An 18,102-nucleotide genomic window follows, 5' to 3' on the forward strand; every position below is an offset into this window, starting at 1 on the left:
CGGCTCCGCACCGCGGGGACGATCGCACACCGAGCGCAGCGGGCGGGGCTGCCGCCAGCGCTCCGGCCTTCCTCTCGCTCCTCCTCGGTCAACAGCGGCGCCCGCAGCCTCCTCCCGGCACTGCACGCACCGAGCGCTGCCCGCCCGGCATCTCCCACCGGCAGCTCGCGGGGACGGCACCGGCGCCCCGAACACGCTTCCCATCCCATGGGGATCTCCTGCGAAGCTTCGTCTCCACCCGATCGCTGCTTTGATGATGGAGGCAATTCCCACCGGGAGAAACCTTTCGTGGTCACCGTATTTTTACTGCGTGGCGAAAATGACTAGCTAATGGCGATACAGCTAAAGTAAAGTAATTTTTCGTATTATGATGTGCAGAATAATACGAGTTGAATCATATTAGTCCAAAAGCACAATCCCCAACACGGTTTTTTTTAGCATTCATGCCTGAATGACTGGTATAGAGATAGGAAAAGAAAACAGGATCCGAAATACGAAACACAGACACACACCCGTGGAGAGCCAGTGATATCAGGCTCATGGACCCAAGCGTCTTTAAATATTTCTCCCTCGAAGAACTTCCTGGGATTTTTTCGTAATATGACGTGCAGAATATTAGTGTAATATTAGTGACCACCACCTCTGATCGAGATCAGACGTTTCAAGGCTGGAGAAGGTGGAATCAATCCACTCATATGGAGATCCTCCCGCCCTGACCCCGCGCTTGCTCGGGCACCGGACAGGGGCTCCGGGATTTCTCTCTCGAAGAACTTCCTGGGAACACAGTACAGCAGGAGGCTCCACGACAGCTCGAAAATCGTTATTTCTCACCCACCCGCTTTCAGGCTTGAGCACCTCGCACTGACTCTACTACAACTCCTCAGGAGGCAGGAAGCACCTGCAGTGAACCTGGCCAGAACCATCTGCTCGGCTCTCCGCAAACTGCAGGGAAATTGGCTTTGCGAGTACAGCAAGAAGAGGGACATGTACATGTGCATTACAGTTTTGGTACACTTAAAGGTACAGCTTATATTTGAAAAGGAAAGCTAAATGACATTAACGTGTGATTTCCCTTTCTAATAGCACACATAAAGGTAGAGTTTGTAGAGTCAATACAGATTTAAATTTCATCAATTATTTGATAGCTTGAACAATCAGGAAGGGGCTTTCCTTTTGTCAGACACCGAGGTGTTAAGTATCGCCACTTTATTAATAGATATTCCTCTAATCATTGAACGCTGGTAGGACACCTTTCCAACAAATACTGTTGAATGGCAGGAGAAGACAAGTACAGCTGCACACCCTAAACTATGCGGATCATTTGTAACCGTGTAAATGGACTTTTTTCAAGTGCCTAATTACTATCATCTTGCCTTGTCTCCTTGTCTTTTTAGATACGGTCTCAGGGCCTTCCTGGGTAGAAGTCTCTCCTGGTAAAACAAGCAGATACAACAACGAATATATATTTTCTTCTTGAGGTCGCATTCTACACCTTAACCTGAGTACGAAAGACAGATGCGGAACGGCAAAAAAAAAAAAAGAGGGAACCACCACCCAGGATGTAAGGAAAAAAAAAAGGAGAGAGAAATAAATGCACAAAGAAACGATGCCTGGAATAGTTAACCTGTCTCACTTAACTATGACCATGAAGAACCTAAAAGCGCCGCCGCTGCTGCCAGCTGTGAGTGGGTGGGAGGGGGATACCCCGCTCCTTTTTTCACGGAGACCTGGAACACCACTTGCCCGGATGCGCTGCGCCCGGGGGAAACCGAGGGGAAAGAGGACAGCGGTTGAGAAAGGCTCAAGGAGAAGAGCGAGAGCGCGCGGGCGTACAGACCTGCGGTGCGTCGGGCTCCGCGGGCGGCTCTCCCGCGCCGGCGCTGCTGCTGCTGCTGCTCGGGCTCCGCTTCCCGCAGGGCTCCCCGCCGACAGGCTCCTCGGCGGCCAGGCTGGGCAGCGGCGGCGGCAGCCAAGCGGCCTCGGCCACGGCGCGGCCCGGCGCCACGCACAGGTTGTAGGAGTAGGGCAAGGTGCCCTCGCAGAAGTCGGCCGGGAAGGCGGCGCCGGCCAGCGACAAGCGCTGCGCGCCCAGGCAGCGCAGCACGGCGGGCGGCCCGGCCCGGCGCAGCCGCGCCAGCACGGCCAGCGCCACGCTCAGCACCAACAGGGCGCACAGCAGCGCCAGCGCCAGCACCAGGTAGAACTGCAGCTCCGCCGGCGCCTCGGCGCCCGCCGCCCGCTCGCTCAGCTCCGGCAGCGCCTCCTGCAAGCTCTCGGCCAGCACCACGTGCAGCGTGGCCGTGGCCGACAGCGCCGGCTGCCCGTGGTCCTTCACCACGGCCACCAGCCGCTGCTTCGCCGCGTCCCTCTCGGCCACGGCCCGCGCCGTGCGCACCTCGCCGCTGTGCAGCCCCACGCGGAACAGCGCCGGCTCCGCCGCCTGCACCAGCTCGTACGACAGCCACGCGTTGCGCCCCGCGTCCGCGTCCACCGCCACCACCTTGGCCACCAGGTAGCCGGCCTCGGCCGACCGCGGCAACACCTCGAACGCCCCCGGGGCCGCCCCCGGGGCCGCCTCCGCGCCCGCCGCCGGCCACAGCACCCGCGGCGCGTTGTCGTTGCGGTCCAGCACGAACACGCGCACCGTCGCCGTCGAGCTCCGCGACGGCGCCCCGCCGTCCTGCGCGCGCACCGCCACCGCGAACTCGCGGCACTCCTCGTAGTCCAACGCCCGCTGCGCGTACACCGCGCCGCTCCGCGCCTCCACCGACACGTACGCCGCCGCGCCCGCGCTGCCGCCCGCCAGCCAGTAGCTCACGCGCCCGTTCGCGCCCGCGTCCGCGTCCCGCGCGCGCACGCGCACCACCTCCGCGCCCGCCGCGTTGTTCTCCGCCACGTACGCGCTGTACGCGGGCTCCTCGAACACCGGCGCGTTGTCGTTCACGTCCGACACCTCCACCACCAGCTCCGTGTGACTCGACAGGGACGGGCTGCCACGGTCCCTGGCTGTGATGGTGATGTTGTAAGCTGAGACTTTTTCTCTGTCGAGGGGACTGGCTATCATTAGTTTATAGGTGTTCTTTGACGACGGTTCTAGTCTGAAAGGCAAATCGCCGTCGATATTGCAGCTCATTTCTCCGTTATCTCCCGCGTCTCTGTCACGGACATTAATCACAGCTACGACTGTATTTGGGACCGAGTCTTCGGGTATCGGGTTCAAGATAGGCAGGAGGGAAAGGGTTGGCGCATTGTCGTTCACGTCTAGAATGTCTATGTGCACTTTGGCGTGCGCACTCAGTCCACCTCCGTCCTTGCCTTCAACACTAGCTTCGTAGTATTTCCCTTCTTCATAATCTAAGGGGCCGGTTATTTTCACGTCTCCTGTCCTGGAGTCCAGAGCGAAGAGCCGGCGAGCACTGTTTGCGATGTCACTGAAAGAATAGGTGATTTCTGCATTTGTACCTTCGTCGCCGTCAGTAGCTTTCACCTGAAAAGCTAAGGAGCCCTCCGGCAGGTTTTCCAGCAGTCGAACCTTGTAGATCTCTTTGGTGAATATCGGCGGGTTGTCGTTTGCGTCGGTCACGTTAATCTTAATCTGGGCTGTCCCGGATCGGATTGGATCCCCGCCATCCACCGCCGTCAGTATCAGATGGTGATTTCTCTGCTTTTCTCGATCTAAGCTTTTCTCCAGCACTAATTCTGGCTGCTTCGTCCCGTCAGGACTCTCCCTCACTACAAGGGAGAAAAACGGGTTGGGTGTAAGTTGGTAGTTTTGTAATGAGTTCAGCCCAATGTCGGGGTCCCTGCCACTGCCCAGTGGGAACCTGGTCCCAGGAGGAGCGGACTCGATTATTTCAATGGCAACAAATTCTCTGTCAAACCGCGGCGCGTTGTCATTGATATCCTGGATAGTAACGCTGACGTGAAATATATTGAAAGGATTTTCCACAACTGCTTCCAAACTGAGGACACAGGGCGACACGGCCTCGCAGATGCTCTCTCGGTCCAGCCTCTCGTTCACTCGCAGATTACCTTCCCCGAGAGTGAAATATTGCTTTTCGTCACCGGAGACTATCCGCAGCCTCCGCGCCGGCAGCTCGGCCGGGCTCAGCCCCACGTCCCGCGCCAGCGGCCCCACCAGCGACCCTCTGCCCAGCTCCTCGGGGATGGCGTAGCGGATCCGCTCCGGTGCCGCCCGGCAGCACACCGGCAGCAGAGCGGCCAGCAGCACGATCGGCCCGGCGGCTGCACGGCTCTGCGCAGCCGTTCGGACCTTCATTTTCTGCTTTGCTGAAGCGTGTTCTGCAGACGATCTTGGATTAGACTTCTCGAGCCGCTGAATCAGTACCTGAGAGAAAGAAATACATGAAATCCCTGCTGCCCGGCGGAGGACGGGCTGAGTCGGGCAGTTTCTGCTTCTGTCTCCGGTCTGCTCCGTGCGGTGCAGCACTGCGCGGGCGCCGGGCCGGGGAGGAATGGACGGCGGAGCCGCTTCTCCGCCTTGGCCAACAGTGACACCCTGAGTCCGTGCCCGAGAAGCGCAGAGTCCGAGAGGAAGAGAACAGTCCAAAGGTCCTGCTACGCACTTCCTTAAATAGCACTCAAAAGCGGGTTGGAAAGTAGAGATGTCAGTAGAGAGAAATAGAAAACTTGGATCTGTGCTGAAACGGTGCTTGTAGGAATTGCCACTGTCCGAAGTCTTTAGGCTTGCAAGTCTTCTGCAGGACAAATCCTCCCCCGTTGCTCGGAGGACGTGGGGCAGGATCTCCATCTCTGATTTTACTGTCTCTTTGAATGGTGGTCCCTGATGGACGATCATAGCCGGGAATCCCAGCCACCGAGAAAACCATAGCGGTCACACCAAACCTGCTGGATCCTAGCTCTTTCGACATTCAAAACCCAGCGTCATCGTAGCAGTGCCAAACAACCCAACTCCGAATTTCTCTTGTCTATGTCTCTCACAAACCACATTCCATCTCCTAAGCCGGCTGTTACTCCAGCGGGTCCAACCTTAAGAACATTTTCTGGCAAATGTCGACGGCGGTTACTGTTGCTTGAACAAACCAAGAGAAAATAGACAGATCTCTCATGAAAAGCCGTTATATCTCACCTGTACATTAAAACCTCGCCTCTCTTACTGTGAAGGAAAAAGAAAGTTCTGAAGGAAGGCTGTATCACCACAGCCCCTTATGCAGAAGACAAGAAAAGGTTAGAAAACTCTTTACATTCCTTACCTGGTGGAGAAGCTCTCACATACACAACGACGCGGGGCTCTGTAGATACCAATGTGAAGATCTCCTCCCCTTCTCAGTAGTATTTCGTTAGAAAATAATATTTTCCTGCTAACACTGGCCATTCATCTAGTGGAGGATAATTTCTTATTCTCCAGCTGGGCCTATGCACAAGTCGTGGTAACAAATTAACAATTTACCAGAATGAGAAGTTGGTTTGAAATTCGTAGTGTTTCAGGAGTTAAGAGGTAGCAACCATGTGAGCATCTCTATATGAGGTCGAGAGAAAGATGTAGGATATTTTTATACGGATGAGGGAGACTCCGCTGAAACACGTGGGGGTCAATTCACTGCCTCCTGTATGGTGAAAATTGCTTATCAAAACCCAGACACACATTTTCATGCATCTTCATACACCGAAGTGTCACCAAAAATCCGGACAGAAACTCTCTAACACAGTTTGCAGTGTTGGAAAGTGGCATTACTTTATTGGAGCACCGGGTGCACGGGGGATACCTCCTCCTGGCATGCACCCTGGACTGAAACTTAGTTATACACTGCAATTATGCATATTCATAAAATGTTTACATATTCATTGCTATTTTCTTAAACAATTGGTTAATTTTGTCTCGCTTTACATGTAAATTACTTCACATGCTCAGGTCTTTTCCTCCGCCCCTTTCTTTTGGGTCTGGGGTATGTTTAGGGCAGGTGGTCCACGAGTCGGTGGTTGCCATCTTCCTCTGCTGGAATTACCTTTTCCCCAAGTCACTACTGCGCATGTTGACAGCTCAGAAAAACATGACAACAAACTTTATACATTTTCTAGGAGATACTCTTCAAGGGCAGACAGTTCTTGATAAGAGTCTCCCTTCTAATCAGTTCTGGCAGCTTCAAGGATGATCATCTTGTTAGTTCTTTAGATATGTGCAAAGTGCCTACTTAAACCCTTCATGAAATTCTTATACAAAAATTTTAACCCCTTAATTGTTGGATAACAGAAGCACCCTGCAAACTGCTGTTTCCAAGCAGAGATGGATGTCTCCTAGTTTCAGGATTTTCTCTTTCCACTTGTACCCAAACCTGTGGGCCACAGCACAGAGAGGTCCCAGGAGGACACAGATAAGAACCAGTCTGCATCAGAGAGGGAAACATTTTCCTCTTACATGCATATTGCACGTGAGTTTGTGTCTGATGGAGGTCAGCAGAAAGGAGTAACGACCACAAGATTAGTTCATGTGAAGCATAAGTTTATGTCTCAGCTTATATTCCCACCACACACAAAAACACCTGTACGAAGTCACAATATTTTGGCAAGATCTAGGATTAGCACAAAAAATCTCTGCAGACCTTCACCAGGAACCTTACAGTATGATTTTCTCTCAACTTGAAGCAGTCATTTATGTGTGCCACTAGTTTATTCAGTTCAAATGCAACGATATAATACATCACCAGCTTAAAAACCAGAAAATCAATAGAGCAACGTAATACTATTCATTAATTCTATTGCTGAAGGCCTAAAAGCCTGTTCAGTCCGTGATGAAAGATCAGTAATGGAGGAAATCAGGCAAACCGCTTCTGAGACAGCCTGTTTGGCAGATGTGCTTTCAGAACTGAATGGCATGTTCGCCCAGAAAAAATGTTTTAACTTTATACGGAAACCAAGGAGTAAAATATTTTATATTCTCAGGTGAACTCACATTCCAAAATTAAACACAGGATAAACACATTGTGATGAATCATACATTGTTTTAAAACATTTTCCATCTCTATTATAGTAAATATACTCTATTTTGATGCCTATGCCTGTATGCTAATTGACAATTACATTTGTATAGAATCCAAAGGTTAAGGAGAAGAACTCAATGGGATATCAGAGGAATTTACTGTGTAAAATGAATCTATGTGCAGAACTTTGAGTGTCCTTATATGGGATTGACTAATGCATTTGTTGATGGAATTTCCAAGATGAGACTACAGAGACGTTGGCTTTCAGGGTACAAGGTTGCCCAATTCAACTAGCATTTGAAAGCTGATACAGGGAATGGCATGAAATTCTGGAAACTAGGTACTAGGAAGTGCTAAAACAATTTCAAGGAAGTATCAGAGGAAGACCTAGAGACCAATATTTCCTTGTGTGGTTGCACATGTAAAGGAACCTTCCAGCTTAGCTGGTACAGAACATACACAGCAGATTCAGGATATGTTCAGGAGGTGACCTTCAGGAGCTGGTGACCATTGTAGACAGTGAGTTCCAAGACTGCAGACTTTGACTTTGTCTGTGCAGATTGCACTTTCAAAAGTCCGTGGCTACCCTAAGAATCCTGAGCACTGTGTTTACAAAAGAAGGTTAAAAAAGTTAACGTATCTCAATGGAAACTTCGCCAACATTCATCAATGTGACCTCCCGTAGGGTGACACCGGCAGGGTGTGACAGTAGCTGCTGCTCAACAAGCTGGCATCACTTGTAGCTGCTGACAGTGGGCAAGAGGCAGGACATGGCTGCCATGGCCACCACCAGCCACCACGTCAGCCTGCCACCTGCCTCGCCCGGCACTGCCAAAATGCTGCCCAACTCCAGCACCAGCTCGGCCACGCACTCTCCCAGCAACACTGTCAGCATGGCCATGGCTGACAGTGCCGGCCACCTGTGGTCCTTCATGTCTAACACCAGGCTCTGCTGTGCCACATCACGGGCCAGCAGGAAGCTGGGGGCTCCCCCAGATGCTTCTCAAAGGAACATGGATGCTGTCTTTGTACCACAAAGTGCTGTCTTTAGTGTCACAAACACTTTGTGCTTGAACACCTCATAGCTGCCATCTGCAGCTGCAGCTGTTGGGAGAGTTGGAAAGGTCACTCCCCCCCTCACTGCTTTGCAGAGGCCTTTGCACACCCAGGGCCACCCTTAGGGTAGGGGTCACTTTCCCCTCACCTGCATCTAACTGGGCCCTCATGCAGCCAGAAGCTCAGTGCTCAGACCACCTATAGACACCTGACAGCAACTCCTAGCTCCCTACCATTTTCCAGAATGCTCTGTCAGCCTCATCCCCAAACTGCAGAAATGTACCTGCTCAACCTCACCTCACCCAAGGACAATATGAGGAAAAACCTCCCGGCCTTTTCAAAATGTTGACTGAGCTTTCCCACAAACAACATCTTCACAAAGATGACTGTCTGCACACAAGGCATTCGGGTGTTTCTTTATTTCACTTTTACACACAAGGGTAACCGGTATCACAACTTTAAACTTCATAACTGCAGCACAACACAACATGAAGGTTTCTTAATATCCCATGACACACTGCCTTCATTCACACAGTCCGTTATTGTACATGGGATGATGGTCCTTCTTCAGAGGAACAGGCAAGACAATGCTCAAAGACAGTTCACAGAGAAGAAGGAGAAAGGGCAAAAAAGAGAAGGCAAATGCTCTAACACAAACCCAGAAAATCCTGTCAGGACAGCTTTCCACTCCCACCAAGAAGCATTCAAATTCAAGAACAACAATGACGACATCAACATAAATAGTCCTTTTCTGAGTTCATCTCGATTCTACCTTCAGACAAAGTCCTTAGAAGCAACTTGTGGCGTTTCCTTACAATGCACCCAAAGACAATGTTCTCACAACTCTGTACAGTTACAGTCTATCCCAACACTGTTTGTGCTGCTCTATTTTCAAGTCAATCCCAAGTGGACAGCCTGCCGGATCACCCCTGTCTCATGGGCCAAAGGAAGACGTGGTGGTTTTTACCACTCTCCTCTATAGAAGATGAGATGCTGCAGTGCAAGTGTTAAAATTCCCTTCTTGCCTGCTGAGCTGCAATTGTGCACATCACAATAATTAGATGTGAACAACTCCCTGCTTCACCAGCAGCCCTACAGCAGCACATGCAGACACACAACAGCTGTACGGACAGACAGAGCGACCAGAAAGCAAAACACACAGAGCCCACACACCTGGGAGAAAGACAGCCAGGACTCAGAGAAGAAAGAGCCCCGTGTGCACCACACTGTAACACAGTGCTCACAACTTCCGTGCTTTTCTGACCCAGGACGAGGGCTACGTGCATTTCAGCCAGGATGTGATTTCTCTGCCCAACTGTGCCATTGTGTTACATCACAGAAGAAGAGGTCCACGGTCTGGCCTCACAGCAACTGAGACAAGAGCTCAGCTGCGGGCCCTGGACCTAACCCCACCCTCAAAGCATTTCAAAACCAGCCATAACAGACATGAAATATACTATACCAGACTGAGGGAGCATTTAGTTTCTTTCATTTCTTTTTGTTTTTGTTTTTGTTTTGAGGGTGATATAACATTTCCTTCTGACTTAGAATTTGAGACAAATCAGTGACACCCATGGCAAATGCAGATTTACTCTGGAGGAACCATTGCCACCCGTTGGAGCCCGGACCCCTTCCTATCGCGAGGCAGGAAGCTGACTCCACACTAGTTAAAGGAAAGACTATTGAACTGCGCCGCAGAGAGCATCCCGGGGTTGTCTGGTGCCACGTCCTCCATGACAAGGGGGCCACGGAGGAAATCTTGTTTCTCATTGGTGCCCCCACCCATGGCACAGTGCTGTGGGGGCAGGCTGGGGAGGATGGGCTTCAGGAATTTGAACTCGCTGTTGCCCAAGCCTGTCATGAGACTGATCTCATAGCAACAGGCGTGGGGCAGGGTCCCTGCAGTGGCCGCCTCGCTCTGGCCCCGTGCCCCTTGCGCACCCGTTGGTGGCAGGATGCGTGCACACCACGCCGGGGAGCGCAGGGAAGGAGCGCCGAGAGTCCTGCGGGGCTGCCGCTGGAGCCCAAGTGCACGGGCAACGCTGCCTCGTCTCCTCCCCCGCTCGCCGCCGCCCCGAGCCCGCGGACCCGATTATTCTTCATCATCATCGACTTTCTGAGTTGAATCTGCCCCGTCTCTGGATCTATTTTAAACATCTGGCGATTTTCCTCTGAAGTTTGAACTATGGAATCTGCTAGGTTCCATCTGCAGAAGGACATGGAGATTTCCCAGCTCAAAGTCTGCAAACCAGAGAGAACCTGTTCCATGTCTATCTTCCGAGATGAAGGCATAGAGATTTAGCTGGCCGTACAACCATGTTCAAAGTAGGGCCACCACTTGAATGAGCTGTGCCTCTGTTTGCCTTTTAGTTGAAAATGAGATTTATTTAAAGTTCTCGTGTCCCTCTCTACAATGCTGACAACCGTTTATTCATAGTGAGGCAACTTCTTTTAGGCTGTTTGGCTAAAAAAGCTGTGTGTTGTTAAAGGTGAGCTGGTCCATCAATCACGGCAGCGATCGCCATGTGGGTCTCTGTAGGAATTCTCGGGCGGATTTCTGGAATGGACCAAGATTGTTCCCCGATTCACGACCTCTCAGGTTAGGAGTCCTTGTCAGGAGCCTGGGCGACCTAGGCTTGGCTCAGAAAAGCCCTCTCCAGCTTGCTCCAGCTTCTGAGAACAGCCTACTTCCAGGTCGCTCTGAATTCCCCTGCATAAAATCCACTCCAAACGCATGGATTTATTCCCAAAATGCTGCTCTTGGGGTGGCTGTTTCCTCAGCCATGACAGTGACAAGGGATCTTCGCCACAGCACCCTCAAAGGAGGGAGTTCCAAGTGGATTTTACTGGTTTCTGTCATCAGGCATCTGACTCTTAAAAATGGGTAAGCGATTACTTTGTTGATCAAGACTCATGACTGAAAGGAAAACAGACAGCTTCTTGATGCCCTTTATTCCACAGTGCCTTAAGTTTATTGGAAGTGGTTTAGTTTATTTTACAGTAAGACTACAAACAGTGTTTTTAATTCTCTAATACTTTATACTCGAAAATACTGAAATGTTAAGTTTAACTGCATGTAATGGGGAAAAAAAGAATACATGGTTCAAAGCTCACTCTTTACAGTATGGAGAATCTGTAAATTCCTGGTCAAATATACAAAGTGTGCCACTGTCAGTCATTTCTGATGTCATCAACTTCTGCTTGTTATTAAGGAATTCCTTTGCAAGCACCACTTTGTTTTGCTTAATATCTGTTTGGCCTGGTATGGAACAGACTGCAGAAAATCAAGACACCATTACAGAGCCCTCTCCATAAGAAAAAAAAAAACACACAGAAAAAATTGATATAGGGAAAAGTCATCTTGAAGATCTGCTTCCAGTTTTCAAGATTTCCCTTAACATCTGGAAGCAGTAGCACTCTCACAACCACACACCAAGTCTCAGTGTAATGAACATGCAACACAGTCCTCCTCCTCCATCCATCTCACAATTACAAAAGACCTACATGAATCATGTCCTGCTCAAGAGGAGAGCGGTTTTGCTCTCTCCCAGAGAAGCCTTAGACCTCCCTGGGCCTTTATTGGTGGGTGTTTGGTCTCTTCATCCTCTTTGCCCTGTGGGACATTAGCCGGTGAGGACAGACATGCTTGTCTCTCTCCTCACTTACTGGTGGGCGAGCCAAGGGTTTTGAGCAGAGTTGACATTTAGCTCCATCGCCCTGTTTGCAGGGCAAGCTGCTTCCCCAGGTCTCGGACCTGTGTCTTCGGAGAGGGGAGCTCTGCCCTGCAAAGAACAGAGAGGTGCAGGTTGTCATTTGGGCGCTGAAGGTAAGCAGGGCCTGTCTTACACCACTGCGTGTGTGACACACCTTTTCTCTACCTAAAGAGGAGTTTGGACCAGGCAGTGGGGCTCTGACCTGAACGGGGTCAATCTAAAGCTGGAAACCAAACCCCACTGTGGACATCCTTGTCTCCCCTGAGGCTACTTCTCTGGGAAGTATGGGATCATCCGGCAGAGCAAGGAAGGCACTGGGAGGGCGGTTTGTAAAGCCCCGTACCAACATTTTTCTGGCAAATAGTGATCATCGAAGCCATGATAATAAAAGGGAAGTTAATAGCAGATGTCCCCACCTCCGTGGCCTCCACTAGCTTGTAAAACAGCTTGAGTTCAACACTGCCACCACCGTGGTGAACCGCACTTGGCAGCGCCGAGCACCAGGTCTTAACAGAAGTTCTGGGAACGCCGCCTACCGCCTCCTCTTGCCCCACCGGCACCTCCATCATCAGCTCCGCAACATCGATAGTCTTAACTCCCAGGAGTGCTCCCCAACCACCCACCCCCCGCGCTGCTCCCTCCCCGCTCCCCCCTCGCCTCGGCCCGGTCACGCCCCTCACCTGCGCAGCCCAGTCGCCTTCTTCGCCGAGGTTGGCCGCCTCTTGCGAGCACAGCGAGCTCCGCGCTTGGGCCGGGCCGGCGGGCAGCCCGGCGGGGAAGCAGGGCAAGAGGGGCCTGAGGAAGCGGAAGTCGCTGTTGACGGTGCCGGCGGCGAAGCAGACGTCGTAGACGTAGCTGCGGGGCAGGGAGCCGGCGTCGCTCTCCGGGGCAGCCTTGGGGAAGGTGGGCAAGGTGTCCGCCTCGCTCCGCCCGGCCCGCCGCACCTTCAGCACCACGGCGGCCAGCGCGGTGGCCAGGAAGAGCGCCGAGACGCAGGCCAGGGAGGCGATGAGGTAGAGGGTGAGCGGCCCGTCGGGCTCGGCGGCCGGCGCCTCGTCGCTCAGGCGCAAGTGCGCCTCGGAGAAGCCGTCGGCCAGGGCGATGGCCAGGGTGGCGGTGGCGGAGCGCGGCGGCTGCCCGCGGTCTCGCACCAGCACGACGAGCCGCTGCCGGGGCGCGTCCCTCTCGGCCACGGCCCGCGCCGTGCGCACCTCGCCGCTGTGCAGCCCCACGCGGAACAGCCCCGGCTCCGTCGCCTTCGCCAGCTCGTACGACAGCCACGCGTTCTGCCCCGCGTCCGCGTCCACCGCCACCACCTTGGCCACCAGGTAGCCCGCGCGCGCCCAGCGCGGCACCAGCTCGCCCGACGCCGCGCTGCCCTCGGCCCGCGGGTGCAGCACCACGGGCGCGTTGTCGTTCTCGTCCCGCACCAGCACGCGCACCACCGCCTGGCCGCTCAGCGCCGGCGCCCCGCCGTCGGCGGCGCGCACCGCCACCTCGAAGGCGCGCACCTGCTCGTAGTCCAGCGGCCGCACCACGTAAACGTCCCCGGTCTCGGCGTTCACCGCCACCTCGGGCTGCTCCTCACCCTCCTGCCGCACCAGCGCGTACCTGACGCGCGCGTTCTCTCCCGCGTCCGCGTCCGTCGCCTTCACGCTGCCGATCCGCAGCATCGGGCCGTTGTTCTCCGCCACCGACATGCTGTACAGCTCCTGGCTGAACGCCGGCGCGTTGTCGTTCACGTCGCCGATCTGCACCAAGATGCTTTCCCGAGAGCTCAGCCGCCTCCTGCCCCAGTCCCTGGCGGTCACCGTGATGTTATACTCGGCCGTCCTCTCCCTGTCCAGCGCCGCGCTCGTTCGCAGTTCGTAGTAACCATCGGAAGTGGGAGTGAGACTGAAGGGCACGTCGCCCTCGATCGAGCACTCCGTCCTGCCGTTGTCGCCGGAGTCCCGGTCCCGCACACTGAACAGGGCCACCACGGTGCGGGCCGGGGCGTCCTCGGGAATGGAGGCTGTCAGGGAGGTCAGCGCTATATCCGGGGCGTTGTCATTCACGTCCAGGACCTCCACCCGCACTTTGCAATGCGCAGACAGCCCCCCGCCGTCCGTGGCTCTCACCATCATGGTGTGGATTTTCTCTTCCTCGAAGTCCAGGTTGCCCGAGACCCGAATCTCCCCGGTGTCCGGGTTCAGCTCGAAGAGCTGCCGCGACCGCTCCGGTGTCTGGGTGAAGGCGTACCGCACTTTGCCGTTGGACCCTGCGTCGGGATCGGCGGCCGCGACTCTGACCACCAGCTGCTCCGGGGGGCTGTTCTCGGCCTGGCGCACCTCGTAGACCTCCCGGCTGAACACCGGGATGTTGTCGTTGGCATCGAGCACCACGATCCGGACCTGAGCCGTGCCCGACCTGGGAGGCGAGCCCCCATCGGTAGCGGTGAGGAGTAAATTCATCTCCGGCTGCTCTTCGCGGTCCAGCTGCCGCTCTAGGACCAGCTCCGCGTAATTAACTCCGTCTTCTCCTCTTCGGAGAGCGAGAGAGAAATGCGAATTGGACCCGAGGCTGTAGTTCTGCAAACCGTTACTGCCCACGTCCTTGTCCTGGGCGCTTTCCAGAAGAAAACGAGCCCCAGGAGGTGTCGTTTCCGGAATCTCTAAAACCATCTCCTTCTCCGGGAACACGGGCGAGTTGTCGTTCACATCTCGAACCTCCACCTCCCCTCGGATCAGCTGCAACGGATTTTCGAGGAACAGCTTAAAGAAGAGCGTGCACGTATCGCTCCGCGGACACATCTCCTCTCGGTCAAGCGACTCCGTTACCGTCAGGACTCCGGTGTTTTGATTGAGGCGGAAAAGCCGCTCGTTCCCCTCGGACACAATGCGGGCCTTGCGAGCCGCGAGCTGGCTCGGAGAAAGCCCCAGGTCCTTGGCGAGATCGGCCACCAAGGAGTCCCTCTGCATTTCCTCGGCCAGAGAATAGCGGAGGGTTTCGGCCCCGCTCTGACACACGCACACGCTCACAATCAACCAGATCACTTGCCTCTCGCTGCCTCCGCTCCGGCTCCCCCACGCCATTGCTCTCCGCAAAAGCCGCCCGCCGTCCTCCCTGGTTCCCGGCGGTTTCAAGCAGCGTCCGTGGCAGAGAGACGCTTGTCAGGAATCCCTGGGCTTGAGGGGATCTGAAAGCCCCCGAGTACCCCGACTCCGTGCCCCTGCAGCCCTTCCCGAGCAGCTCACACCGCTTTTTTTGTTTCTTTTTTCTCTCAGTGCTGTTAAACCCGGTGCGGGCAGAGGAACGAGCCGCTCCGTGGCCAACACCCCCACCCAGCGTCGCGAGGCGGAATATTTCCCTCTGCCTTCTCTCTCCTGCCGGGCACAGCTGCTGCTTGGCACTTGGCCCCTTCAATCTGCCTTCTCCGTGCCAAAGCGAAGCCGAAAGGTGCGGTGGAAACGCTCTCCTCGCTTGCAAGCAGTATCCCTCCCGGTTGCAGAGCGCTGCTCTGGGGATCACTTCCCAGCTCGCAACTGCCAACTCTTTTTTCTCTGTTTCCTTCTGTGTTGTGCAGATATTGCAAGATCCGCCACTTCCAGAGGCTGCATTGCGGGGTTTTCCTTCTCTTCTCCCCTTGTTGGTGAGCACAGGACGGTTGTCAAGTGGGGCGGGTCAGAGAAGCTCCGCTATGGAATACGAGAGCTGGTGCCAGGAGCTTTAACTGACAGGAGTATCCCTTCTACACCCAGCCGCCTGCTGACCCTCGCACCCCTGATAAGGTGTCTCACTGTAGAACACGTTTGTGGAAAACGTCCCCAGCCGCACACAAACCCCGAAATGCTGCAACCTGCTCGCGTGCTTTGGAGCTACACAGTCCCTTCTCCTCTGATGGCCCCACAGAGGCTCCGAAATACCTTAAAGCTCCCCGTACTCCGGGGGCAAACCCCAACTCCTGTACCTGTGTAAGGACATGGGGCCAACGGCTCTTGCAGATAAAAGACAAGGAAACCAACAGGTCCTGAATTAAAGCCCCGGCTACACAAAGGCCAACGAGCAAGAGCTGACGGAGACAAGAGCAAAGACCAGAGATCTAAGGCCGCCGGTCGATGGGCCATTAAAGGAACCATTGAAATGTAAACGCCGAGAGGTTCGACCCGAAACCTTGTAAAAGACAAGGGGCTGAAAAAACCCACACTAATCTGAAAGGGTCTCGTAGGAAACAGCAAAGTGATGACGAGATGTTCGAGGGAGGTTTTAGAAATATGCAAAGCTTATTAGAGGGTGATTAGAGGCAGGATCTAATTAGGTAAAAGGGAGAGGAGAGGAGTGGAGCTGGGAGGAAGAACCATGTTCTTGTTCTTGTTGTTTTTTTTTTTGTTTGTTTGTTTGTTTGGTTGGTTGGTTGGTTTGTGGTTTTTTTTTAATATAGAAACTACCCACACTCCCTGGTTTCAACAATTTTCATATAATTTTCTAGATGATTTCTCCATTATTTTCGTTTGCAAAACGCCCTGTCGACCCTGTCAAACAATACGCATCACGTGAAGCCCTAGAAATTCGCTGACGCCTTCACTTGTTTTAAAATAAAAGCTGTATCAGTTGGAGAAAGTAACAATCAGACTTGACTTTAGGATTCCCCTGTATTTCAGCTACTAGAGGACGTTGCAGGGATTTTTGCAGCCATATTTGGTGATTTCCTCTTACCGTCCCCTGGCTTGGGAGCGTGGTAGGATCTAAAAGGCTCATCTCCATCAAAGGACAGGTCAGCTCTTTCCTCCTTTCTTCCCTCGCAGGGACGTGTCCATCTCTCCAGTTTCTATCATTATCACCAACCCAGAAACTCGATGTAAAACCAACCGTAGGCCAAGTACGGGAGTAGATGCGATGGGAACGTGGCTTTTCTCCTCATTCGTGTCATGCAAAAATAACAGTAACACCTGGAATCCATGTGCTTTGTGCTCCTTGCCAGTGCTCCTGACCAGCTCTCAGCACCTCCGGCAGCGGAAGGTGTAGTTGCTTCTCCATAACCCAATCCTTGGCACCACAACACAGCAGGGTAGAGACACAAGCTGAGAAGAGCTTCCACAGACACTTTCCACTCTTACTGCAGGAACCTGATAATCGTTACTCTGCTCATTTCAGAAGATAAATGGTGTCCTTCAGCTTCAGGTGTAGAAGGGTGGAAAAAAACTAGTGATACTTCACGGAGCTCCTGTCTAGGACAATATCTTTGCACATCAGAAGCTTCTGATGAGTGAAGTTCATATTCTTTCAGAGTTTAGAGAAGCATGAAATAAAGAAGGTCACCCACCATGCACCACTGGATAGCTAATGTTTGTGTTTTGCATTGGGTCACAACGATAAAATGGATGTGTATGAGTGGAAAAAAGAAGGTGGCACACTGTTGTTTAGGACAGACTAAAGAACCACAGACAGTGAATAGACAGGCTTCCTTGTTTTTTTTTTTTTTATTAAGTGATGACGTCTTTATCCAAAAATTAGCTTGAATTGACTGAAAATCACTTCTCCCCTTTACTCTGAGATTTGTATCTTAACATCAGAAAAGAGCTACAGCAACATGCTGCTCAGTTCCTGGTACGTCTCCATATTTCAGAACACAGTGTTCCTTAAAGAGGGTTCTGCCCACAAACCTGCAGCCTCAGCAAGTTCAGTTTCCAAAATGTCTTTCTTGGTCTCCCAGCTGGGAATTCAGATCCACTGAGTGAAATCACAGACGCCTCAGGCCGGGTTTTGTTCCCCTCTGGATAAAGGCTTCTTCCCCATCTCTGGAGCTGCTGCCCATCCATCTCCAGCACACCGGAGGACTGGGTGGCTTAGGGGGAGCAGTTTCCTGCAGACCAAAGGCACAGATGCTTCCCCAAGTCACTGGGGTTTCCCTGCCTGAGTGCAAAGAGAGACCAACGTTCCCACCTCTCATTCCCAGGCACCTCCCAGGATGAATTTCTTCCATCACCTCTCCCATTCAGCCAGCGCCTGAATTCCCAGCTCTCCTGCAGGACTGCTGCCCTGAGCCCTGCGCTGGGTGCAAACGTGAGGAAAGCTGGGAGAATCGTTTCCAACCTTCTGCCTGTCCATTATACTGTAAATACCACTGGTACGTGTCCTGTTTGTGGTTCTTTTTTTGAGAGGTAAACCGACCTCCTCTCTCTGTCTGCGTTCAGTCCAGTTAATGCCTTTTCCATCACTCGGCTAAATGGAAACATTTATTTCTTGTGATTTAAGTCAGCAGATACCAACCAACGGGCTCTGCCTGAGTCACCCCAGACCGGCAGTGGCATCCTCCCAAATCTCCCCGGGATGGACCAGGAGACCGTCTCCCTCTTTCACATCCCTGCATCCACCACTGCCCCTGCCCTGAGCCT

General features: G+C 53.2%; 2 protein-coding genes across 2 annotated transcripts; both read right to left on the bottom strand.

Annotated features, from left to right (window-relative positions):
- Nucleotides 1–1,801: 1,801 nt before the first annotated feature.
- On the bottom strand, nucleotides 1,802–4,279 carry LOC104382503 (protocadherin gamma-B6). The gene has a single exon (XM_009990462.2). It carries the CDS (start codon nucleotides 4,277–4,279, stop codon nucleotides 1,802–1,804), a length of 2,478 nt encoding a protein of 825 aa, XP_009988764.2.
- Nucleotides 4,280–7,692: 3,413 nt separating this feature from the next.
- Nucleotides 7,693–14,802, bottom strand: LOC147527672 (protocadherin beta-16-like). The gene is made up of 2 exons (XM_086621849.1): nucleotides 12,409–14,802; nucleotides 7,693–7,911 (listed from the first exon to the last, which is right to left on the bottom strand). Exons 1-2 carry the CDS (start codon nucleotides 14,800–14,802, stop codon nucleotides 7,693–7,695), a joined length of 2,613 nt encoding a protein of 870 aa, XP_086477975.1.
- Between the last annotated feature and the right edge of the window lie 3,300 nt (nucleotides 14,803–18,102).

The sequence above is a fragment of the Tauraco erythrolophus genome, chromosome 16, assembly GCF_009769465.1.
Source record: "Tauraco erythrolophus isolate bTauEry1 chromosome 16, bTauEry1.pri, whole genome shotgun sequence".
NCBI classification, from domain to species: domain Eukaryota; kingdom Metazoa; phylum Chordata; class Aves; order Musophagiformes; family Musophagidae; genus Tauraco; species Tauraco erythrolophus.

Coding starts and splice junctions, on each gene's coding strand:
- LOC147527672 (XM_086621849.1), bottom strand. CDS start 14,802: ATGGCGTGGGGGAGCCGGAGCGGAGGCAGCGAGAGGCAAGTGATCTGG. Junction 7,912..12,408: donor AAGGCGACTGGGCTGCGCAG/GTGAGGGGCGTG, acceptor GATGTGGCACAG/CAGAGCCTGGTGTTAGACAT.
- LOC104382503 (XM_009990462.2), bottom strand. CDS start 4,279: ATGAAGGTCCGAACGGCTGCGCAGAGCCGTGCAGCCGCCGGGCCGATC.